The 19,094-nt window shown below is 44.8% G+C and overlaps 4 protein-coding genes across 4 annotated transcripts; 3 read left to right on the top strand and 1 right to left on the bottom strand.

The window, feature by feature from the left end:
• Positions 1–1,175: 1,175 nt before the first annotated feature.
• Positions 1,176–3,115, top strand: FOXG_15910 (uncharacterized protein; the record flags this gene model as incomplete). The annotated part of the gene is made up of 2 exons (XM_018396013.1): positions 1,176–2,375; positions 2,471–3,115. The coding sequence occupies 2 exons, from the start codon at positions 1,176–1,178 to the stop codon at positions 3,113–3,115; spliced, it is 1,845 nt and encodes a 614-aa protein (XP_018256543.1).
• A 6,086-nt stretch (positions 3,116–9,201) lies between these two features.
• On the bottom strand, positions 9,202–10,552 carry FOXG_22259 (uncharacterized protein). The gene has a single exon (XM_018402658.1). The coding sequence runs from the start codon at positions 10,433–10,435 to the stop codon at positions 9,833–9,835; it is 603 nt and encodes a 200-aa protein (XP_018256542.1). The 5' UTR covers positions 10,436–10,552; the 3' UTR covers positions 9,202–9,832.
• Positions 10,553–13,134: 2,582 nt separating this feature from the next.
• FOXG_15909 (uncharacterized protein) lies at positions 13,135–14,393 on the top strand (the record flags this gene model as incomplete). Its single annotated transcript, XM_018396012.1, has 4 exons — positions 13,135–13,177; positions 13,847–13,882; positions 14,000–14,127; positions 14,388–14,393. 4 exons carry the CDS (start codon positions 13,135–13,137, stop codon positions 14,391–14,393), a joined length of 213 nt encoding a protein of 70 aa, XP_018256541.1.
• A 1,195-nt stretch (positions 14,394–15,588) lies between these two features.
• On the top strand, positions 15,589–16,083 carry FOXG_15908 (bloom syndrome protein; the record flags this gene model as incomplete). Its single annotated transcript, XM_018396011.1, has 2 exons — positions 15,589–15,786; positions 15,823–16,083. The coding sequence occupies 2 exons, from the start codon at positions 15,589–15,591 to the stop codon at positions 16,081–16,083; spliced, it is 459 nt and encodes a 152-aa protein (XP_018256540.1).
• Positions 16,084–19,094: the final 3,011 nt, after the last annotated feature.

Raw genomic sequence — 19,094 nt, 5'->3', positions numbered from 1 at the left:
AATGTCTTAGTATCATATGATTACCAGCCTCTTCATGCTAGATAGCAGCGCCACAGCGTCTAAAATTGAACTCAAAAAACCCCTGTTTTCGAATTGCTCGCCTGCATTTGTTAGTTTGTGGCAAGTGCCATTGCACGCCCGAAGGCCCTGTGCATTAGCTATGTGGTCAGCTGCCCGCTATTAAGCCCCTGTGTATAGAGTAGCATGTATCGAAGCCTGCCTTGCTTACTCCATCGAAAGGGCTGTTGTGGCTGCAGCCGGTTAAGCAAGCCGTTTACAAGCCTTTAATAGGGGTTTGCATCAAAACGGAAAACATTAATAGATAGAGGTTGTTTTCTCTTTCCCCTAAGAGCTTCAGAAACTGCCTAAACTGGTCGGTGATGCAAAGGGTTTTAGGCCAGCTAGCTCTATCGCGCTATATAGTACCTCTCTTTATTACTATCTTTTTATCTCTTTCTATGCCTTTTTATTTTTTACTTTTCTTAATTATTTTCCTATTTTCTTTTATTATTTCTTAGGTATCCCTCTCTTAGAAAAGTCTCCTCTCCTATTAAACTTTCTTTTTCTGTTGCTGGCTGTTTTTTCCTGCCAATCACCTTCGCCTCTTTTAATAAAATCCTCTTTCACTTGACTCTTCCCTTACCCCTGTCGACGCTATGTCGCTTACCCCGCATGGTATGCTGCCGCTGGTACTTCCCCCAGCCCCACAGGGGTCCCCGCTTTGACTTTCTACCTCACCCCACTCTGGTCTCTCTCTCCGGCCAATCACAGCCTTAGCTACCGACAGGGTTTCTTTACTTACTGAAAATGGGACAGACAATAAGGATGGATGTAGTGTAATTAGCACGTAGATAAACCTCCTTAGCTCAGCACGTCCTATGTCCCAGTAGTGGACTTTTTCGGAGCCGATGGCCCTCCGTATGAAAAATCTACATACATACATACAGTCCCTCCATAATCGGCAGCCAAGCGAAAATGTGGCGCATCGTCATCCGGCATTCGTATTATGCCGAGCCGCGCGAACCCCGCAGCGCGTCCCGACCGCATCAATAACCCAGGCTGTGAAAGCCACCACAAGTTCAAAGAAGGATGGTCTCCTTAACTGGCAAACCCATAGACCGTCCTTAATACTTATTGATTGTTTCCACATCGAGCATCTTCTTTCTTGCATCACCATGCTTAATTTCCTAGAGAAGGCTGTTTCGACTTTACTGTCCGACACATCCTCGGCGGCTGAGCAACATGCGATTCTCCCATCTGCCGCCACGCATATCCGACTGCTGAAGATCTATCCAGCTGGTTACTCATGGGTCCCTATCTACTGTAAGATGTTGATGACACCCATATCGGAACCTATGAACTTCCAGGCGCTCTCGTACACATGGGGAACTGCGGCTCGAACGCACAGTCTGAAGCTGCCAGAAACAGACTTCCGTATCACTCAATCTCTGGATGAGGCGATTCGACACCTGCGGAGGGAGGATGAGGCCATAACGCTCTGGATCGACCAAATCTGCATTAACCAGGAGAATCTACAGGAGAAGAGCTTGCAGATAGGGTTGATGAGTCAGATCTACTCCAAAGCACAGAGAGTTCTCGTCTGGCTGGGGCCTGCTGAGAGCGGCTCCGACACCGTCATGGATATCTGGTCCATAATAGGGCAAGATGCTCGCAACCTTGGTCTGGAAAGCTTCTACACCGAGGAGAAGTTCCCGCAGCTCCAGCCGATAGTCATCAACGCAGACCCTGCTGACCCTCTCACTATCGAATTCCAGGCTCTATTTGAAAAAGGCCGCTCTATATACAGGGATTCCCTGGACGCCATCATTGCCTGGTTTCAACGGCCGTGGTTCAAGAGGGTATGGGTAGTTCAGGAGTTCTGTCTCTGCCCAGATACAGTCTTTGTTTGCGGTAAAAGGTCTGTAGCGGTTGAGCTAGTAATGCTCGCAATTCAGATTGTACATTTCAGCTGCGGGAAATTGTTGAAGGACGCCGTCGGGAAGGACAAAGAGTTCGCGGAACTCAACGCAAAGTTTCCGCTCATCTTGAACGAGCCTACCTCAGCCCTCTTCAGTACCCGGCAGCGGAGGCTGGGATACGACGCAAGATGGACAGGGAAATCAACCGGCGACAGCCTCCTTAGCCTGATGCGAAAGCTATACGTACAGAACGAAATGCATGCGACCGATCAGCGAGACAGGATATTTGCGCTGCTGGGCCTAGCTACAGATGGCCTGGACATTATACCCGATTATAGCGACTTCGACTATGCTGGTCTCCTATGCAGGACGGCGAGGGTCATGATCGAGAAACAGGGACTAGAAGTCCTTTCATACTCTCAATTTCCCAAGAGTTACATCCCACTTCCCTCATGGGTACCGGACTGGCGCTCCAACCTCAGCCCATCGTATTACGATCACACCCTCGTCGACCCTCCATTTTTTCAGGCTTGTGGGGACACAAAACCTAGCGTAATATCATCTCCAAGCACGTTGATGCTCGTTCTGGAAGGAATCACGGTGGACGTCGTGGAAGAGGTTGGGAGCCCATGGCACAAACCACTATCTTTAGTCATGAGCAGTACCTGAGCTACTTCGCTCAGGTTAGACTGATGTGTCAACTTTCGGCCCTGAAAAACGAGCCAATCTATGCCAGCGAGTCTAGGCGAGATGAAGCGGTCTGGCGAGTGCCAATCGGCGATCTTTACACCTGTAATGGCAGGACTACGCGACCAACATCTGATGTTAGAGGGGCATACAAGTCACTCGTCGCAGAGTGTGAACTTTTTGAGCAACGCAAGCTTGCGGGGTCGGTGAGCGAGCTGCAAGGACAAACTGAGACAATTCTTGATACTGATGGTAGCCACTACCAATGTAGCACGGAAACAATGAGCGGCAAACGACCGTTTCTGACGAAGAAAGGCCATCTTGGCATGGGGCCGCCAATGATGATGTCTGGGGATGTGGTTGTCATATTAATGGGGTCACGGATTCCATTCGTCCTGCGGCCGGGCGAGCATGGGAATTTCGCGTTTACTGGAGATGCATACTGCGACGGCGTCATGGATGGTGAACTCATCAACCAGGTTCGCCCCGAGAAGTTTATGATATTATAGAACGCAGGCAACTACTTGTCGGTCTAATGTTTTTAAGGAATGTCAATATATGGTTATGGTAGTGGATATTCGTAGGCAGTACTATGTTGAAGTAAAAAGAGTTAATTGTGTTATTGTTAGTTCTAAGTTACATATATCCGAGAGGAGCACAGCTCCTTACATAGTATCCGCATCCCAGTCACCAGCAGATCGGACCACCTTAGTCACACGGTCCCAACACCAATGTCCATGATGACTGTGTGACACTCATCGATGAACATCCGCTGTAACAGTCCTACACACAGCAGCCCGTCTCAGACTTGCGTATTATGATATGCTAAAGTGATATCACACTGTGCTAAAGTGCTAAAGTGATATATATCACCGTGAATATATATCACACTTTTTTTCAGCTAAGTGTGATATCACGATAGCTAAAATGCTATCGGCCGTGTAGCAACCTTATCTAATAAGATTAGATAATCTTATTTACAGGACTTTAGTTAGATCTACTGCAATGAACTCTTTTAACACCCCCTTGTTCTCATCAAATCTTTAACACAACATAGGATTTTATAGTGTATTTAGATTCACAGAATTCCCCGGTAATCTAAATACTAGTTGTTAATTTCAATCTTTCTTGCTAAGTTGATTATGCACACGCCCTTCCGTGGGACATAATAAGATGCCAACCACAGCTTCTTTAGCCTAGGCTGCAGCTCCCTATAGTTTATGCTAGAATTCTGAGTGTAGACTGTAGGCCTCAGTATAGGCAGCAGGCCATGGTGCAACCTTTTGTGTATAAGTAGCTAGCATCTATCACACTAAATGCACTTCATGCTGGTACCAGTCCTTCACCCTGCCGGATATCTTTGAATTCCGCGGTCTGTATTGGAGAAGTAGCATGGATGATAGTGCTGCATAGGCAGCCACAGGAAACGGGTGTCGCACGATTACGCGTGAATCATCAGAACAGTGTTACAGGTCTGTTGCAGGGCCAGCAGGTCTAGTATCATAGCCTCGCCTCTTTAGTGATAAGAAGGGGGAGAGCAAGAATAACCATGATGAGAAAGAGACAGAAGACAATCATTCCGATCATCATTAGATTACGAGCTACCTAGTGAGAGCGCGCTGTCTGACAGTCTGCTGTCCCGACTTTCAATACATAGTTATGATTTCAATGTATAATTATGATTTCGTCTTCAAAAATTATCACTGATACCCTTACTCGATCACAGACTAGAGCATCACCCGATGATCTGCCCTTCGAATCATCTAGCTTCGACGTCATTTTCCGCACCACTCATCCAGAGAATGCCAAACTAGGCCCATCTGGCAAACGAAAGACATCTGGTCGTGTTATGTATAAATGCCTTTATTATCCCCCAGATAGTCCATGGTCAAATAGAAAGCATGGCAATGCCATTTACTATGCGAAAAGGAAATATGCCTCTATTCTTCAGACGGAGGCCAGTACCATAGACGAGCGCGACTCAGATATTATTACCTGGCCATCAAAGCAGCCGCAGATAGACAGTTTTTTTCCGAGTCGGCCATCAGATACCACTTTACGCCGCGCCTTTAGCCGATAGTAATATATAGAATCGATTGTCGGTCTTCTTACACGTCGTCGTTTACCATTCTCCGCTATGAAATGGGATGAGATGCAGGATATTATATTGGCATGCAATCCGGCTATTGAGGATCTTCTCCTCACTTCGACGCAGCTATGCGCCATATTACCACTAACTTCGACTTATACCGATCTCAATTGAAAGCAAAGCTTCAGGCGTCCGTATCGAAGATCCATCTCTCGACCGATATCTGGACATCGCCTCATCGGCATGGCATTTTAGCAGTATGCGCTAGATGGGTTGATAATGGCTATCAACTCCAAAAGGCCCTGCTAGCTATGCCTGAATGCCGATACAGCCACAGTGGCGAAAGCCAAGCAAGTCTAATGGCGGAAGCAATCGAAGAATACGGTATTGCGAAGCAAATCGGCTATCATACCGGCGATAATGCTACTTCAAATGATACCTATTTAAAGCATCTCTCTCAAATACTACAGGATAAATACGGTGTATGTGACTTAGAATGCTGATTGATAGGTAGTTGGTTAACTGAGTCTAGATATCTTTCCATCCCAACCAGCGCCGAATCCGATGCATCGCTCATATCATAAATCTCTCCCTTCAGGCCTTTCTCCTTGCGCCCTCGAAAGAAGCTTTACGCGCAGCACTTGCCGCTGCCAGTGACGTAACCGGCGCCGAGATGTATGAACAGTTCTACTTTACACTCTATGATGTATCCGCCAATGAGCCAACATCGCGGTCTGAAGCTTCGGGACAGCAAGAACAGTCTTTCAGTAAGGTATAGAAGGGAAAGGCTAAAAGGGCCGCTCGGAAGCCCCCCGATTTCAGGGATGACAAATTCAGAGGCTGGCAAACCATCCCGGCGATGCGTAAACTACATAATATTGCAGTCTGGCTTCAAAATTCATCTATCCACAGTGATCTATGGGAGGATCGAGTAAGCTTGCGGCTTGGGATCGATAACGACACCAGATGGAACTCTTGGTATAAGCTGATCGATAATCTTACCATGCAGTACCCACCTATCGGCAGCACCCACCTACCGGCAAGTAAAAAAAAAGTTTCCCTATACAAACTGCTATTTTCTAACCCCCTCACAGAGAGTCACCAAAAATAGGAATACCAAACTGATTGCTATTTGATAACGTGTTTAATAAGCGAGCTAGCCACTTTTATTTCCACCTTACATCCAGTTTTTAAAGAATTCTTTAAAAATCCAAACTAAGCCTAAAATAGCTATAGTTCTAATAGCTTATATATAAGTTTTAAAATAATTTATATTGATTTTCTTAAATCTTTAAAAAAATCTTATATAACGTATTTTATAAGCGAGTAAGCCATATAAGCAAGTAAGCCAAAAATCCCTTACCTTACAGTATCACCATTTAATTCAATATTTATCAACAACCTAATATGTCACAGTCCTTATATGAGGCTAGGGTCCTTCTTGCCCTTCAGGCCCTTCAAAATAACCCGAAATTAAGTGTCCGAAGGGCAGCAACCATATATCAAATTAATCGCTGCACCTTAGGTCGCCGCCAGAAGGGAATTTAATTAACATGCAATACCACTATAAAGTCACGGAATCTATCTGATCTAGAGGAGCAGATAATAGTTTAATTCATTCTTGACCTAGATTTGCGAGGATTTCCCCTACGGCGCGACTTTGTAGAAAAAAATGGCTAATTCTCTACTTGCTGATCGCGATGCATCACCAGTTGGCAAGCTCTGGGTTCATAACTTTATCCAGCGATAACCACAGCTTATAACGCGTTGATTTCGGAGATATGAATATTAGAGAGCTAAATGCGAAGATCCGACTATTATTCGTGACTGGTTTTACCTCGTAGAGAATACAATTGCGAAATACGGTATCTAATTAGATGATATGTGGAATTTTGATAAGACCGGCTTTATGATGGGCATAATTAAGCCCGGGATAGTTATCACAAGCTCAGAAAGGCAAGGGATGCCGAAAAAAGTCTAGCCTGGAAATCGTGAATGGATTACTGCGATTCAGGCGATTAATGCAGAAGGTCAATCGATCCCGCCGTTTATCATTGGTTCAGGCCAATATCATCTTGCCAATTGGTATCGAGAATGCGACCTACTAGGCGATTAGGTCATTGCATTAAGCGAAAATAGATGGATAAATAACCAGCTAGGTCTTGACTGGCTTAGGCACTTTAATCGGTCAACAAAGGACTAATTAGTTAGTTCTTATAGTCTTTTAATCCTTAATAGTTATAAAAGCCATTACTTAGCCGAATTCAAGAGATATTATAAGGAGAATAAGATTATTATATTATATATGCCTACTTATGCCTCTTATCTACTCTAGCCTCTTAATATCGGCTGCTTTGGACTGCTGAAAAAGGCCTATGGGCAAGAAACTGAGCGTCTAATGAGATGCTCTATAAACCATATCTCTAAGACCGAGTTCTTTCCTGCCTTCTATGCCGCCTACCAAGCTACTATTACAGAAAGTAATATCCGGGGAGGTTTTAGAGGAGCTAGGCTTGCTCCCCTTGACCTAGAAAATGTTATCTTAAAGCTTGATATACAGTTACAGACCCCAACGCCTCCTGTAGAGGTCTCGGCACCTTGGACCCCCTGGGCTTCAAGGACCCCTAAGACAGTATTAGAGGCCTAATCGCATTCTAAATATCTATAGGCGCGGATTATTAATTATAGGAGCAGCTCCCCAGAGTTAATTATCCAAGCTATTAGGTATTTTAAGAAGGGAAATAGCATCATTATCTATAAGGTGGCCTTACTAAAGGATAGGGTTCGATAACTTAAATAAGAGAATCAGATACTAGGGCAGCGCCAGAGGGTAAAAAAGAACTAGACTACAGAAAGGAGGGCCTTTAACTATAGAAAAGGCATCACAAGCAATTAATCAGATGGATGTTAATATGCAGGTAGCGGCCGAGTCGTCAAGAAGTGGTGGTTGCAGAGGGTTAAAAGGACCGAGGGTTACGCATTATGGCAAATGCAGCAAGGCCGGGCATAATGCAAGGACCTGTCAGGAGGAAATAGAGGTCAATATGGAAGAATATAGCAATTAGTTTTAATTAATCTGATAGATTGTGATGTTTTTAGGAGTAATCTTATTATAAAGGTGATGAAAGGTGGCTTACTTGCTTATATGGCTTACTTGCTTATAAAATACGTTAGCTATAAACTTTAGTATATATTCATACTGTAAAATATACTATATTCTAAGGTTTTTTATGTAAAATAAAATAGCTAAAAATGTTTAAAAAAACATACTATTTAATAAAGTTAGCTATACTGTTATAAGAAATATTTTTATTAGATTTTTAGCTATTTTATTTATAATGGGAAAATGGTATAGGGTAAGTTTCTAAATCTATTGATCCTCTCACTTTCACTGAAAGTGCACGTTTCGCGATCCTATTGGCTGATAACCCCTGTGTTACGATTTGTCACCGTAACAGCGCTGTAAGGCTTCTATAAGCAGCTGAAAGCATAACTGTAATTGCTTGTATAGCGATTATGGCCCGATCTTTTGCCCTGTGGTTTAACGGCTTATGCAACCGTTACACCCTATATCTTCCCCACATTCCACCATCACTTGAAAGAGAGCTCTCAATAAAGGGCCCCGAACAAAGTTCAAGTTATAGTGAAGTTCTAACTCTTTTGTTGGTTGGATTCTTTGCTTCTTTTATTGCTGGATTTCGAGTTCAACCTGACCCAGACCTTACTCATGTATGTAGACTGGAAACGCACTCTGCTTCCCCTTTCCGTCCAATCACAGCCCATACATCACTACCCCGTGTCTACCTCTCCAAAAAGCATACTTACTGCTATTCAGAGGGTGGGGGACAGAAATGGCAAGTGGGGTTGGTGATATAAAGCTTATGTAAATGCAGCGTCATAAGCAAAAGCTAGTTTTGGGCTTTTCTTCCTCGTTGTAAACAGCTATTTTTAGCCGCTCCCCGGCTCGGAAAATTATTAAGCACGCTCAGTGCGACAGTACTGCATGGTAGAGCGCGGTCGTCTACATGGTTGGCACGGGCCTTCGTGGAAGAAACGCGGCGCATTTCGCGTTCTCGGTTTACAGGCCCAGATGGAAATGCGGCGCATTTCCAGAGGGGAAATTCGGGGTAAGAAAATGGAGATTCTGATTGGTGCAGAAGTGGAAATGCGGCGCATTTCTTGTCTACATGCTTGATTAGGGTACCATATCCAACCTTATAGATAATTGCAGCGCGTCAGACACTTAATTTTGGGCCATTTTAAAGGGCTTGAAGTGCAAGAAGAATTCTTGCTTTATTTAAGATTGTGACTCAGCGATATCTTTTAGGGGCCTAAGATTTCCGAGAGCTGTGCCCTCTGTGAGTTCTACACGTCCCCTGAATTCGTGGCTTTAACGCGATGTTCGCATCCAAGTCCGTAATCAAACTTAAATTATATTACATATGTCACAAGGCTCTCAGCCGTTGCATCAGTCTCTATGAGAATCGTACAGGGTTAGAAGTTGAGCACCAATCAGACGGTTAAGCACCCCCTTCCGTCACCAAAGATTATGATTGATGATGTAAATATATTGGATATTTTATGGACATAGACCATTTCAGAGATGATTAACCGTGCTTGTATACGGGAAATGTTATGAGCATGCATCATGTCGGCTAAGGCATTATTTCATAACTCATGAGCCAGTCGCACCTGCTTTCATCCCCAATGATAGCTTGTCTACCAAAGTCTGAGCAGCAGCAGCGAACGGGCCAGAACGATGAGTCTGAACTTCTTCCGAGAAACTCACACGATCCGTCCACCAATACAACCAACTCTCTGCCCTCGCTCCCTCTTCGGCCCTCAATAACCCTACACTCACATCAATCACACTTGAATCCGAGATATCACGCCAAAACACAGTTGCACCACACCCTCCGCAGAAATCACGGACTGCTCTACCCGAAGACTGATAACCTTTCAGATCACCGGCTAGTAGACCTTCAAAGTCTAGGGCCTTCAACCCAGAGTCGCCAGGAGCAAAGATAGAGATGTTAGCGCGGGGCACGAACGCCCAGGTCTGTACTTCGAAACCAGAGACTAGACGACAAGATTTGCAAGCGCAAGTCCCGGCGAGATATTTGTCTCCTTGAATCCACTACTTCTCGTCCGATGGGTTCGTTGTAATAAATTTATCAGTAGAGTAGTAAGGATGTATAAGGTCGGTGTAGTTGCGTCGCGGTAAATGACTGGTCTCGTTAGGGCGTGTAATGCGAAGTTTGACACCTCCACATGCGCAATATGCATTAACAGATGATGTTTGTTGTGTAGGCGGGTCTGAACGTGAAAAGCCCTGTTGCCCGTTGGGGGGAATCCATATCGAAGCGCCACCATCGACCGTGTCAGCGACATGGGTATGTGCTACATATCTCACTCTCACACTCGTGTTATCACTGCCTGAAATAACGCCTGTAGCCACTCCCCATGCCATCTCGCCATTGTCGCCTTTGTGTGATCGATATATATGGCATCTGCATGTGGAGCAGAAATACCTAGACGAAACATCCGACACATTGAAAACACTTAACTCATGAGTGAGATTAGGCTTTCCGATGGGAAGGTAGGAGGTGCAAAGCAAGCCAGTCGCATGGCGGCAGGTGTCGCAGTGACAGAGAGATAGACCTATGGTGTTGTCGCTTCTCGGAGTCTGTGAGCTCACTTGCTGAGAGATGCTCCCGCAAAGACACGAAATTTGATGCATTGTTACATAGAGCTCCGAGATTCAGATTTGGCTTGATGAAGAGTGGGTAGAGATAGTGCTTATGGCTGAACCGAGTGTGAAAGTGTAGCTATTGAGGACCTAAGAAGAATACGTGGAGCACTGTAACAGGGCCAAACGGAATAGATATTAGTCCGGGTTTTGGAGCCCTACTAAGCTGGGTTAATGCGGCCTTCAGCCACTAACGTGCATGATAAGCGAATGTCGCGGACAAGCGAATGTCGCACCTCCAAATCCCATACAAAGTTCCGGGTCACAGCCTAGACGTTGGACAGGTAATGGGCCAGTCGCTGGGGGCGAGATATCCCTTCCATCCTCTCTTTCCCCCATGGTTTAGCGAATGGCTCTCGTTATTGACAAGGCGCGCTTCTCGACAGTATCATCCAAAGGCTCAGTGCGGTGCATTTCTTATATTGTACGGCCTGAGGGAGGCTTGTGCCCCTACTTAAGTATGTAGAGCGGAATTGCGTCGCACTTCCAGTTTGGGCGCGTTTAACGGAAACGAAAAATGCAGCGCGTTTCTTACACGAGGACCATGCCAACCTTTAGAGTTCATATTAGGTAAGCTAAGTAACTTTACAAAAGCCGCAAACCGCTTGCCAAATGAGCTATGTTATGTTATGTTATGTTATGTATATTTTTCGTCCGGGGGGCCCGTAGGCCCCGAAAGTCCCCTACTGGGGCACAGGACGTGCTGAGCTAGAGAAATCAGAATCTATCAACACGCTATTTACAGAGTTACTATTGGCTATAAAGGATTAGTCATTCGCCACGCGAAATTAGTCTTCCTTGCCAAATGAGCCTTGAAGAACAAGGTTTGATGTAGGGTAGTCATGAGAAGAGTACTAATTTTTTCTATCACGCTTATCTACAGTAGCAGTTTCGCAATTGCCGCCAGCGTCGGGGTACTATGTCCGCTATACGACCGATAATGTAGCCTACGAAGGGCCGTTTTAGTCGGCCGCCTGAAAGAAGATGCAGGTTCTGCCAAAGTCCAATTCACACCGTCCTACAAGAAAATAGCTAGCGCATCTTTCTGTTTCATTGCTAAGTGTCCTAAAATGACTGGCGACTTCATTATATACCTACTCGGGCTTGCCTTAACATTCGATGCCTCTCCTCAGGGTTCATCCAAGCATGAATGTGGATTCGTCGTGATCTCAAGTTGAGGACATGTCAAATGACTTCATCCGAGCTTGACTAGCTGAATCATGGGAGTGCTCACCATTTAACAGGGCTGAAGAGGGGAGTGAGGGGGTCACTTGCTCTATCTTCGAGGCGCATGGACCTTGTGTTCTTTTACTCTCCATTTGTTAGAAACGCAACCCTTTGCTAGCCCTCCTTTAGGGGGTTCTAGCTTTCATTGCCATCGTTTGCGGAAGCCAAAGGGAGCGATGCGATAGAGATGACACTCTTTTTTCTTAGTTGGTGATCAAATTCCATGGCTCGGAACAAATGGAATTGTTAGAGAGCAACCCATCGTCTATAATCTTATTTCACACGTCAACAAGGCAAAAGATAACTATAGGATATCTTACCAAGTCCTGCCACCTTTGACGCCTGGGCGGCTGGCTTGTTCGTTAACTTTCTACAACCTTAACAGTCCAAATATCGATCTAGAAAGTGGCAAGCGAGAGTAAGTAGATCACACCAAGTTCCCTCAGCAAACCCGAGTAGGAAAGTACAGACTAGTTATGGCAATCTCTTCAAAAATGCAAAGTCCAATCTTGTATCAAAGGTTTTGTTCCAAACTTATTCTTCTACATGTGAGCCTACTAAGTGAAAAAACTCAGGACCCAATCGTCTCCTTTCGGGCACCTCGGTTGAGATTTTGGATGTAGGTGCGTAGCTGGATCTGAGAAGCCGATCGCCTAGTGCTTCAAAACACTCTCAAGGAGAGTATCGTAGGCAGACGCAGGATCATGTATCTGCGCTGCGGAGTAGGCTTTTAGAAAACTCAAACTGCTTGCCTCTATGTCATGTAGCACGCTCGTTGACTAGATAATAAGCAGCTGGCGACCTAGGCTTCGGCTAATAGGCCATTCTTCTCGAAGAATTCTTTGTCACAAAGAATGCATAATTAGCTAACGGTATGCAAACGGCTATCTAAGGCTTAAAGTGCTCCTGCGAGCTCGGTTAAGCACCTACTACTTACTTATGGTAGTATTATACGAATTGATGGCAATCTCAGGAAAGTCCCTAGTTTGGGCGGGACAGAACAGTGACCAAGAAACCTACAGTAATCTATATCAGTACTGATCAAAGGAAATATTTATCCGCCTGGAGTTTCATGCATTCCAATCTTGGGCCTTTAACGTCCCCCATTCTTGGCAAGGGTAGGTTTCCTTTCGCTCGACCCCGAGGGGAACAGGGTCAGTTTGGCCAACAACCTTTCGATTTTCATGCCTGGTAATGGCTATGACGGCATCGGTAGATATCATATATTATCACGCCATAGGGACCTCGGATCTGATGCTAATTGACTGCTCTTCACGGATTTCGGTGAGTGTTGCATTTGCGGGTTATTCATATCCTGCCCCTGGCGGCCTTTTCGCCGGCCTTTTTCAATCTAACCCTGCGCAATCAGAATGACGTCTTTAGAGACTGAATTAATTATATAAGGATGTGGCGCACACGTCATTGTGGAGGGCACTCGACCAATGTTTCAAAAGAGTACCGACATGTTTATGATGTCGAATGTTGCCACACTAGCCAGCGAGATAGGTACGCGAGTTGTTCATAAGACTGAGCTGCCTAATGCTTCTTAGAACCTGCAGTACCTAGCAACATCAAAGATTAAAGCCTTGCAGAGGATAGGTGCTGTCTCCCAGGAAAACAACGCTATTAGGACTCCTCTTTTCCCGAAAGACACCGCAAAACCCTCAAATGCACCTTATCAGTCAAGACCGGCGATGAGACTATTAATGGTGGATCCTATGCCTGTAGATGCAGAATTTGGTTTTAGTGATGATGGCCTCTCTGATCTAGATAAACTCTAGCTCCAGCTAGTACTTAAAGCTGCAAGAAACTTAGTACCAGGCAGTCGAAGTCCGCCTTAAGCGATATATTGCCGCCCTGGTAATGAATTTAGTGACTTAAGCGATGATAAGGAGGTGCTTGCTTTTGTATAGGATTATAAGACCTGTTAGTCCTATGTTCCTATCTCGTAAGATTTTAGAAAAGTCTTCTCGGAGATAACTAATAATACTGGAGCTGCTGCAAAGCCTTAAACCTCGTTAACAGAGCTATTAATGTTAATAGCGCCAGAGCTAATCCCTGCCGAGCTGATAAGATATTTGTAGTTATCTGAAGTTTAAAGGATACTTAAGGACCTGATTAGGATAAAAGGATTCTGCTATAATTAGCTTAAGGCTATTAATGTAATATTGGAAGGTAAAGATGCCTTTGTTCTTATACTAATAGGTAGCAGTAAGTCTTTATGCTATTAATTACCGGTAATTACTAGAACTAGTAAGACTTAGGGTATTACCATTGTGGTATTGCCCTTGCTTAGTTTAATGCAAGATTAAGTTAACCACATGACAGCTCTAGGCATTCAGGCTGTAGCTTTTAATGGCAAGTACTCTGCTAAATATAAGAGATATGTTATAACTGCTTTTGAGAAGAGAAGCCTAGAGGACTATATTAAGCTCCTATATATTACCCCCGAGATAGTAAGCAAGAACACTACCTTTAATAATAGGATGCAAACCCTATATAATAAAGGTAAACTTACTTATATCGTCATTAATAAGGCTCACTGCGTTAGCCAATAGGGCCATAATTTCCGGCCAGATTATAAAACTTTAGGCAAAGTCTGCTAGAAATATCCTGGAGTGCCGGTTATGGCTCTTATAGCCACTGTAATATAGAATGTTATTATTAATATTAGGCATAATATTAGAATAGATAATTGCTAAATATTCTTATAAAGCTTTAATTAACTAAATCTATACTATGAGGTTTATATAAAGATAACTAATGCCAAATATATAGATAAGATTATATTGCTAATTAAGTCTAAATATATAAATCAGAGTAGGATTATCTATATAGTCTTATAAAAGAACATAGAAAAAGTTACAGAGAGTCTTTTAATCTAAGGAATTACTGCCAGGCACTACTATATAGGCCTTAATCCCTAGGAGAAGGTTAAGGTATAGACTTCCTGGCAGCAGGGCCAGGTTAAGATTATTATTATAATAATTGCATTTAGTATAGGCATTAATAAGCCAGATATAAGGTTTATTATATACTATAGACTTCTAAAAACCTTAGAAGGATACTACCAGGAGATGGGTTACGTAGGCAAAGACGGAGATCTCTCTGATTATATTCTTTTCTATAGTAAGCAGGATATAAGGATCCTAAAGAAGTTAATTGCTAATAATAAGGGTAATAATAAGTAAAAGGAGCGCCAGATAACTATGCTTAACTGTATTACGGCATTTTGTAATAATAAGTCTAATTACCGTCGGGTTGAAATTCTTTGCTATTTTAGCAAGGACTTTAATGCAGTGCAGTGCTGTAAGACTTGCAATAATTATAAAGCTGGTTTAATCTTTAAGCAACGAGAATTTTCTGAGTATACTATTGCAGCCATCAGGGTTATTTAGGCGCAGAGGCGGATTACTGCAGTGTAATATGCTAATATCCTCATAGGGAGGAAGTATCCCCCTTATAAGGCATATCGCTTAGATAACTGGTATAGAATGGCAAAGAGCCTTAAGAAGTATAAGCTAGCTTAAATACTAGATAAGCTATTAGCCGAGAAGGCATTTTATAAGAATAACTAAGTTAGATATTATGGCATAGTAATCTAGTATTTAAAACCTAGATTAATATACTATCTATTTCTCTTAGGGTAACAGAAGCTTATATTATTAGTTTAAGTACCAGAAGAGGGCGTAAATAATAAGCCTTCTAAGCCCCGGTTAAAGTAAGCCAATAAGAAGCCAAAGGATTAGGATGTAACCGCCATGCCGTTGCCAGGCGTGTCTTTACCTATTAGATGACGGGGAAAGAAATCTCCTATTATAGAAAGCAATGATAAGAATAGCGCCATGATATTAAACGGCTATGCAAATGATAGGTGCATAGTAAATAATAATAAGGATGAAGAGGCCTTTAAAGAGATGCCTAAACACCAACCACTAAAGCCGCTCTCGCAGTCGCCTGGGCTTCTAATATCCATCAGTGCCGAGTTGGAAGACTTGAACGAAATACACCGGGATATGATCGACGTTTTCGTCCAGGAAGCAAAGGTAACAGGGGAGAAAATCCGAAAGCAGGAAGGGCTCAGGTCACCACTGTTCACCGAGAAGGAGCTTCAGGTCATAGCCATACAGTAGATAACTTCTCTTAACAAGATATCTAAGATTCCAGGCATCCAGCCTGATAAAGTCATAATTTATGGACCGGAGATACTACTTATCTTGTGGAGATACTACAGCGGTCACCGTGAGGTCATGGACCCTAAGCGCTCTGGGGGTAACGGCCAGGAGATTATAGATCTGCTAAGTTCGGACGTCGAGATGGGTAACGATGCCTACGAGGACGAGGATAGGGAGGATTCTCCCTACTTCAACACCAATAAGAACGCCGATATTCGGGCCTCTCCGAGCATTTAGAGTGGAAGTGCCCTTCCCTTTAGGATTCAGACTGTTAGTCTGAAAGTCCTAGATGAAATCATTTAGAGATATAAACCGGAGAAGAACTCTCATCTCAATAATTAACAATCAAGTTGAGTAAAATATACCTTTTACTCAGCACTGCTGCGCAATATAAACATCATGGTATCGGCGCCAAAGCGAACTGTACGGCGCTTTGTAGGTCCTTGCAGCACGACGAACACCTGTAGGCCAAACCTTGGCGGAACTTCCATCTGATGATAAACCTAATCATGGCGTCCAAGTGATTGACTATTACATGATGAAACCTAATTAAAATTAAAGCTGGGATCTTGCGCTTTCTTTTTCTGTAACCCTTTTCCATTTTAACCCTAAAAATATCAATGATGTCTACCCCTGTCTTCATTGGCGTATTTACGATTTGGTGAGAATGTTCAATGCGGTCTAACAGACATCGTCGTCAAATTGGAAAGGGTTAGAAGTAATAAAATAATAAATATCGTTCTGTTTACCTTTCTGTCAAATAACTTACTCCTGTTGAACAGGTGCTGGGGTCTCACGTGCAAGCAGGGATACTTTAAGATTACAGCCGAAATGGTAAAACCTCTAAGGGGTAGATTTCAACAGAACACAAGATGAATACACCAATTCACATCAATGAACCGAATACACGTAATGTCTGACAATTAAGAGTCTCAATTGCATCTCAGCGACCCGCGCACCCAAATGCATACGACCTTCGGTTCATTCTATCACCATGTCGGCCAAACACGCCGAGAGGATCATTAGCTACGCGTCTCCGGAGGATTGGGACTCCTGGTCCAACGAATTCAAGAAACTGGCGCACGCCTACGACCTGTGGCAGTATATTGATCCGACCGATCGCATCCGATGGCCTCAGCGACCAGAACTTCCAGAAATCCGAGACTACCCCAGACAAGCAGATCCGGACGATCCCGATAGTGGCACAATGACGCCCGGCTCAGATTACGTACCGCCCCGGCGAATCGGAGAGTTGACGTCTGAAGGAAGAGCGGAATACGAGCATGATATCAGGATCTACTCTCTGAAAGAAACGGCGTATAGAGAGACGAAGAAACAGGAGCAGAAGCTGGTCGAGTTTGTCCTCAAGACGGTCTCGGCCACGTATCAGAAAACATCCTGCGTCACGGGAGACCGATTAGACAAGTGGTATCAGGAGCTACGAAGATCTGGAGTGGTATACAACGAACGCCTTCGACCCGAAGCGCGCGACAAGTACCACAAAGCCGTACATACAGCCCCGAAGATCAACAAACTCAACGAGTGGGTCACGGAGTGGGAGACGACGATGGCCGAAGCGATCAGCAAGAAAGTCCCTGATGCCCTCGACGCGCAATGCTGGGCGGAAGACCTGAACCGAGCAATGTACCATGTTCTCCCCAGCTGGGCATCTACTTTCCGACAACACCGACGTCCTCAAATCCTCAATAATTCCCTCAACTATCGAGAGGTCGCTGCCGACATTCGATACGAAGCCAAAATGGCCAACGCTAGCGGAAGGCCGTCAGGAATCAAGAGAGGCGCATTCGCAGCCACATACGGCGCTGCATCCAGGAACGACAGACCTGCAATCACAGACCGCGATAATGACACTATTGAAGTCCAAGGAGACGCCTCAGATTGGGCGACGGACGAAACATCCTATGCACATCGAGATACGCGAGGCCAAGGCCGTGGGCGTAGAGCACGAGGCGGCGGAAGAGGAGTATCAATAAAACGAAAACGAGCAGAGACGACCGTCAATCCGAACCCGGATGGCCCTACTTGTCGAGGATGTTTAGGTTTCCATGACTGGAAAGGCTGCTGGTACTTATTCCCAGCCCAGAAAGCCGAAGGATGGGAGCCCAACCAAGCGATACAACGATTAATAAACGACCGTCTCAAGAACGATACTGGTTTGGTGGAGGAAGTCAAACGATTGTCCAAAAGTAGAGACAGAACCACTCAGGACGAGTGACTTGGGCGGGGTATGGCACACGTCAAGGCAAGCTACCTAGTGATGCACAACTTTATCGCAGCCTTCAACTGTGCCCCCTACCCTCTCAGACATTCTGCCATCCTTGACTCTGGATCGACAATCCATATCTTTAATGAAGTATGCAGGTTCCTCAACTACCGACCGGCACCGTCTGGAGACTTCGTCTACGCAGGGGAGTCACCAGTGGCCATTCACGGGTACGGGAACGTGGATATTCGCGTTCAAGGACCTCAAGGACCCTCTCTTCTCAGATTGCGAGATGTAGCTCATTGCATAAACTTTGCATGCAATATTGTGTCATACCGCCAGTTGCGGAAAAGGGGCTACTACTGGGATACCAAAGGGAATAACAACCAAATCCGCAGGAAAGATGATTCAATCCTCTGCACATTGACGGATCATTTCGACCAGTACGTACTGGAGTATATCGACAAATCAACAACGGCAGCGGCATTCCTAGCCAAACGGAAACAGTATGATTCGTGGACTAAACGCCCTCCTCGCAGTGGAGACGAAACCTTTTGGCACCTTCGACTTGGACACCCAGGGCCTGAAGCACTCAAGCACCTCGTGGGCCAATGTCGGGGGGTGAAGATCAGAGGGATCTCCACGGTTGAGTGTGATGCTTGTGGAATGGCGAAGGTGAAGCGCCAAGTCCGTCGACAAAGACGAGTTCCACCCGAGAAGGCTGGAATCCGACTCGCTATTGATTTCCACGACATGAGTGGGGATCCAGGCTACACTTCAGCTATGCTGGTCACCGACCGTTACTCTGGCTATATCTGGGACTATTATCTTCCCGATCGAACTGCACCAACGCTTATCGGTGCACTTGAGCATCTACTCAGAACACTAGAGCGACAACTCCAGTGTAGGCCCGAAGTCATCGAGTGTGATAACGAGATCCCGGATAGTCACCAGGTAAGTGACTTCCTCAGTATCAAAAACGGGATGCGCCTAGAGCCCTCGTCCCTACTGCCGACCCTTTCAC

The sequence above is a fragment of the Fusarium oxysporum genome, chromosome 2, assembly GCF_000149955.1.
Source record: "Fusarium oxysporum f. sp. lycopersici 4287 chromosome 2, whole genome shotgun sequence".
Classification (NCBI taxonomy): Eukaryota; Fungi; Ascomycota; class Sordariomycetes; order Hypocreales; family Nectriaceae; genus Fusarium; species Fusarium oxysporum.
This window is presented reverse-complemented; position numbering and strand designations above follow the sequence as displayed.

Excerpts from the sequence above, each read along its gene's own strand:
- FOXG_22259 (XM_018402658.1), bottom strand. The coding sequence starts at position 10,435 with ATGCATCAAATTTCGTGTCTTTGCGGGAGCATCTCTCAGCAAGTGAGC.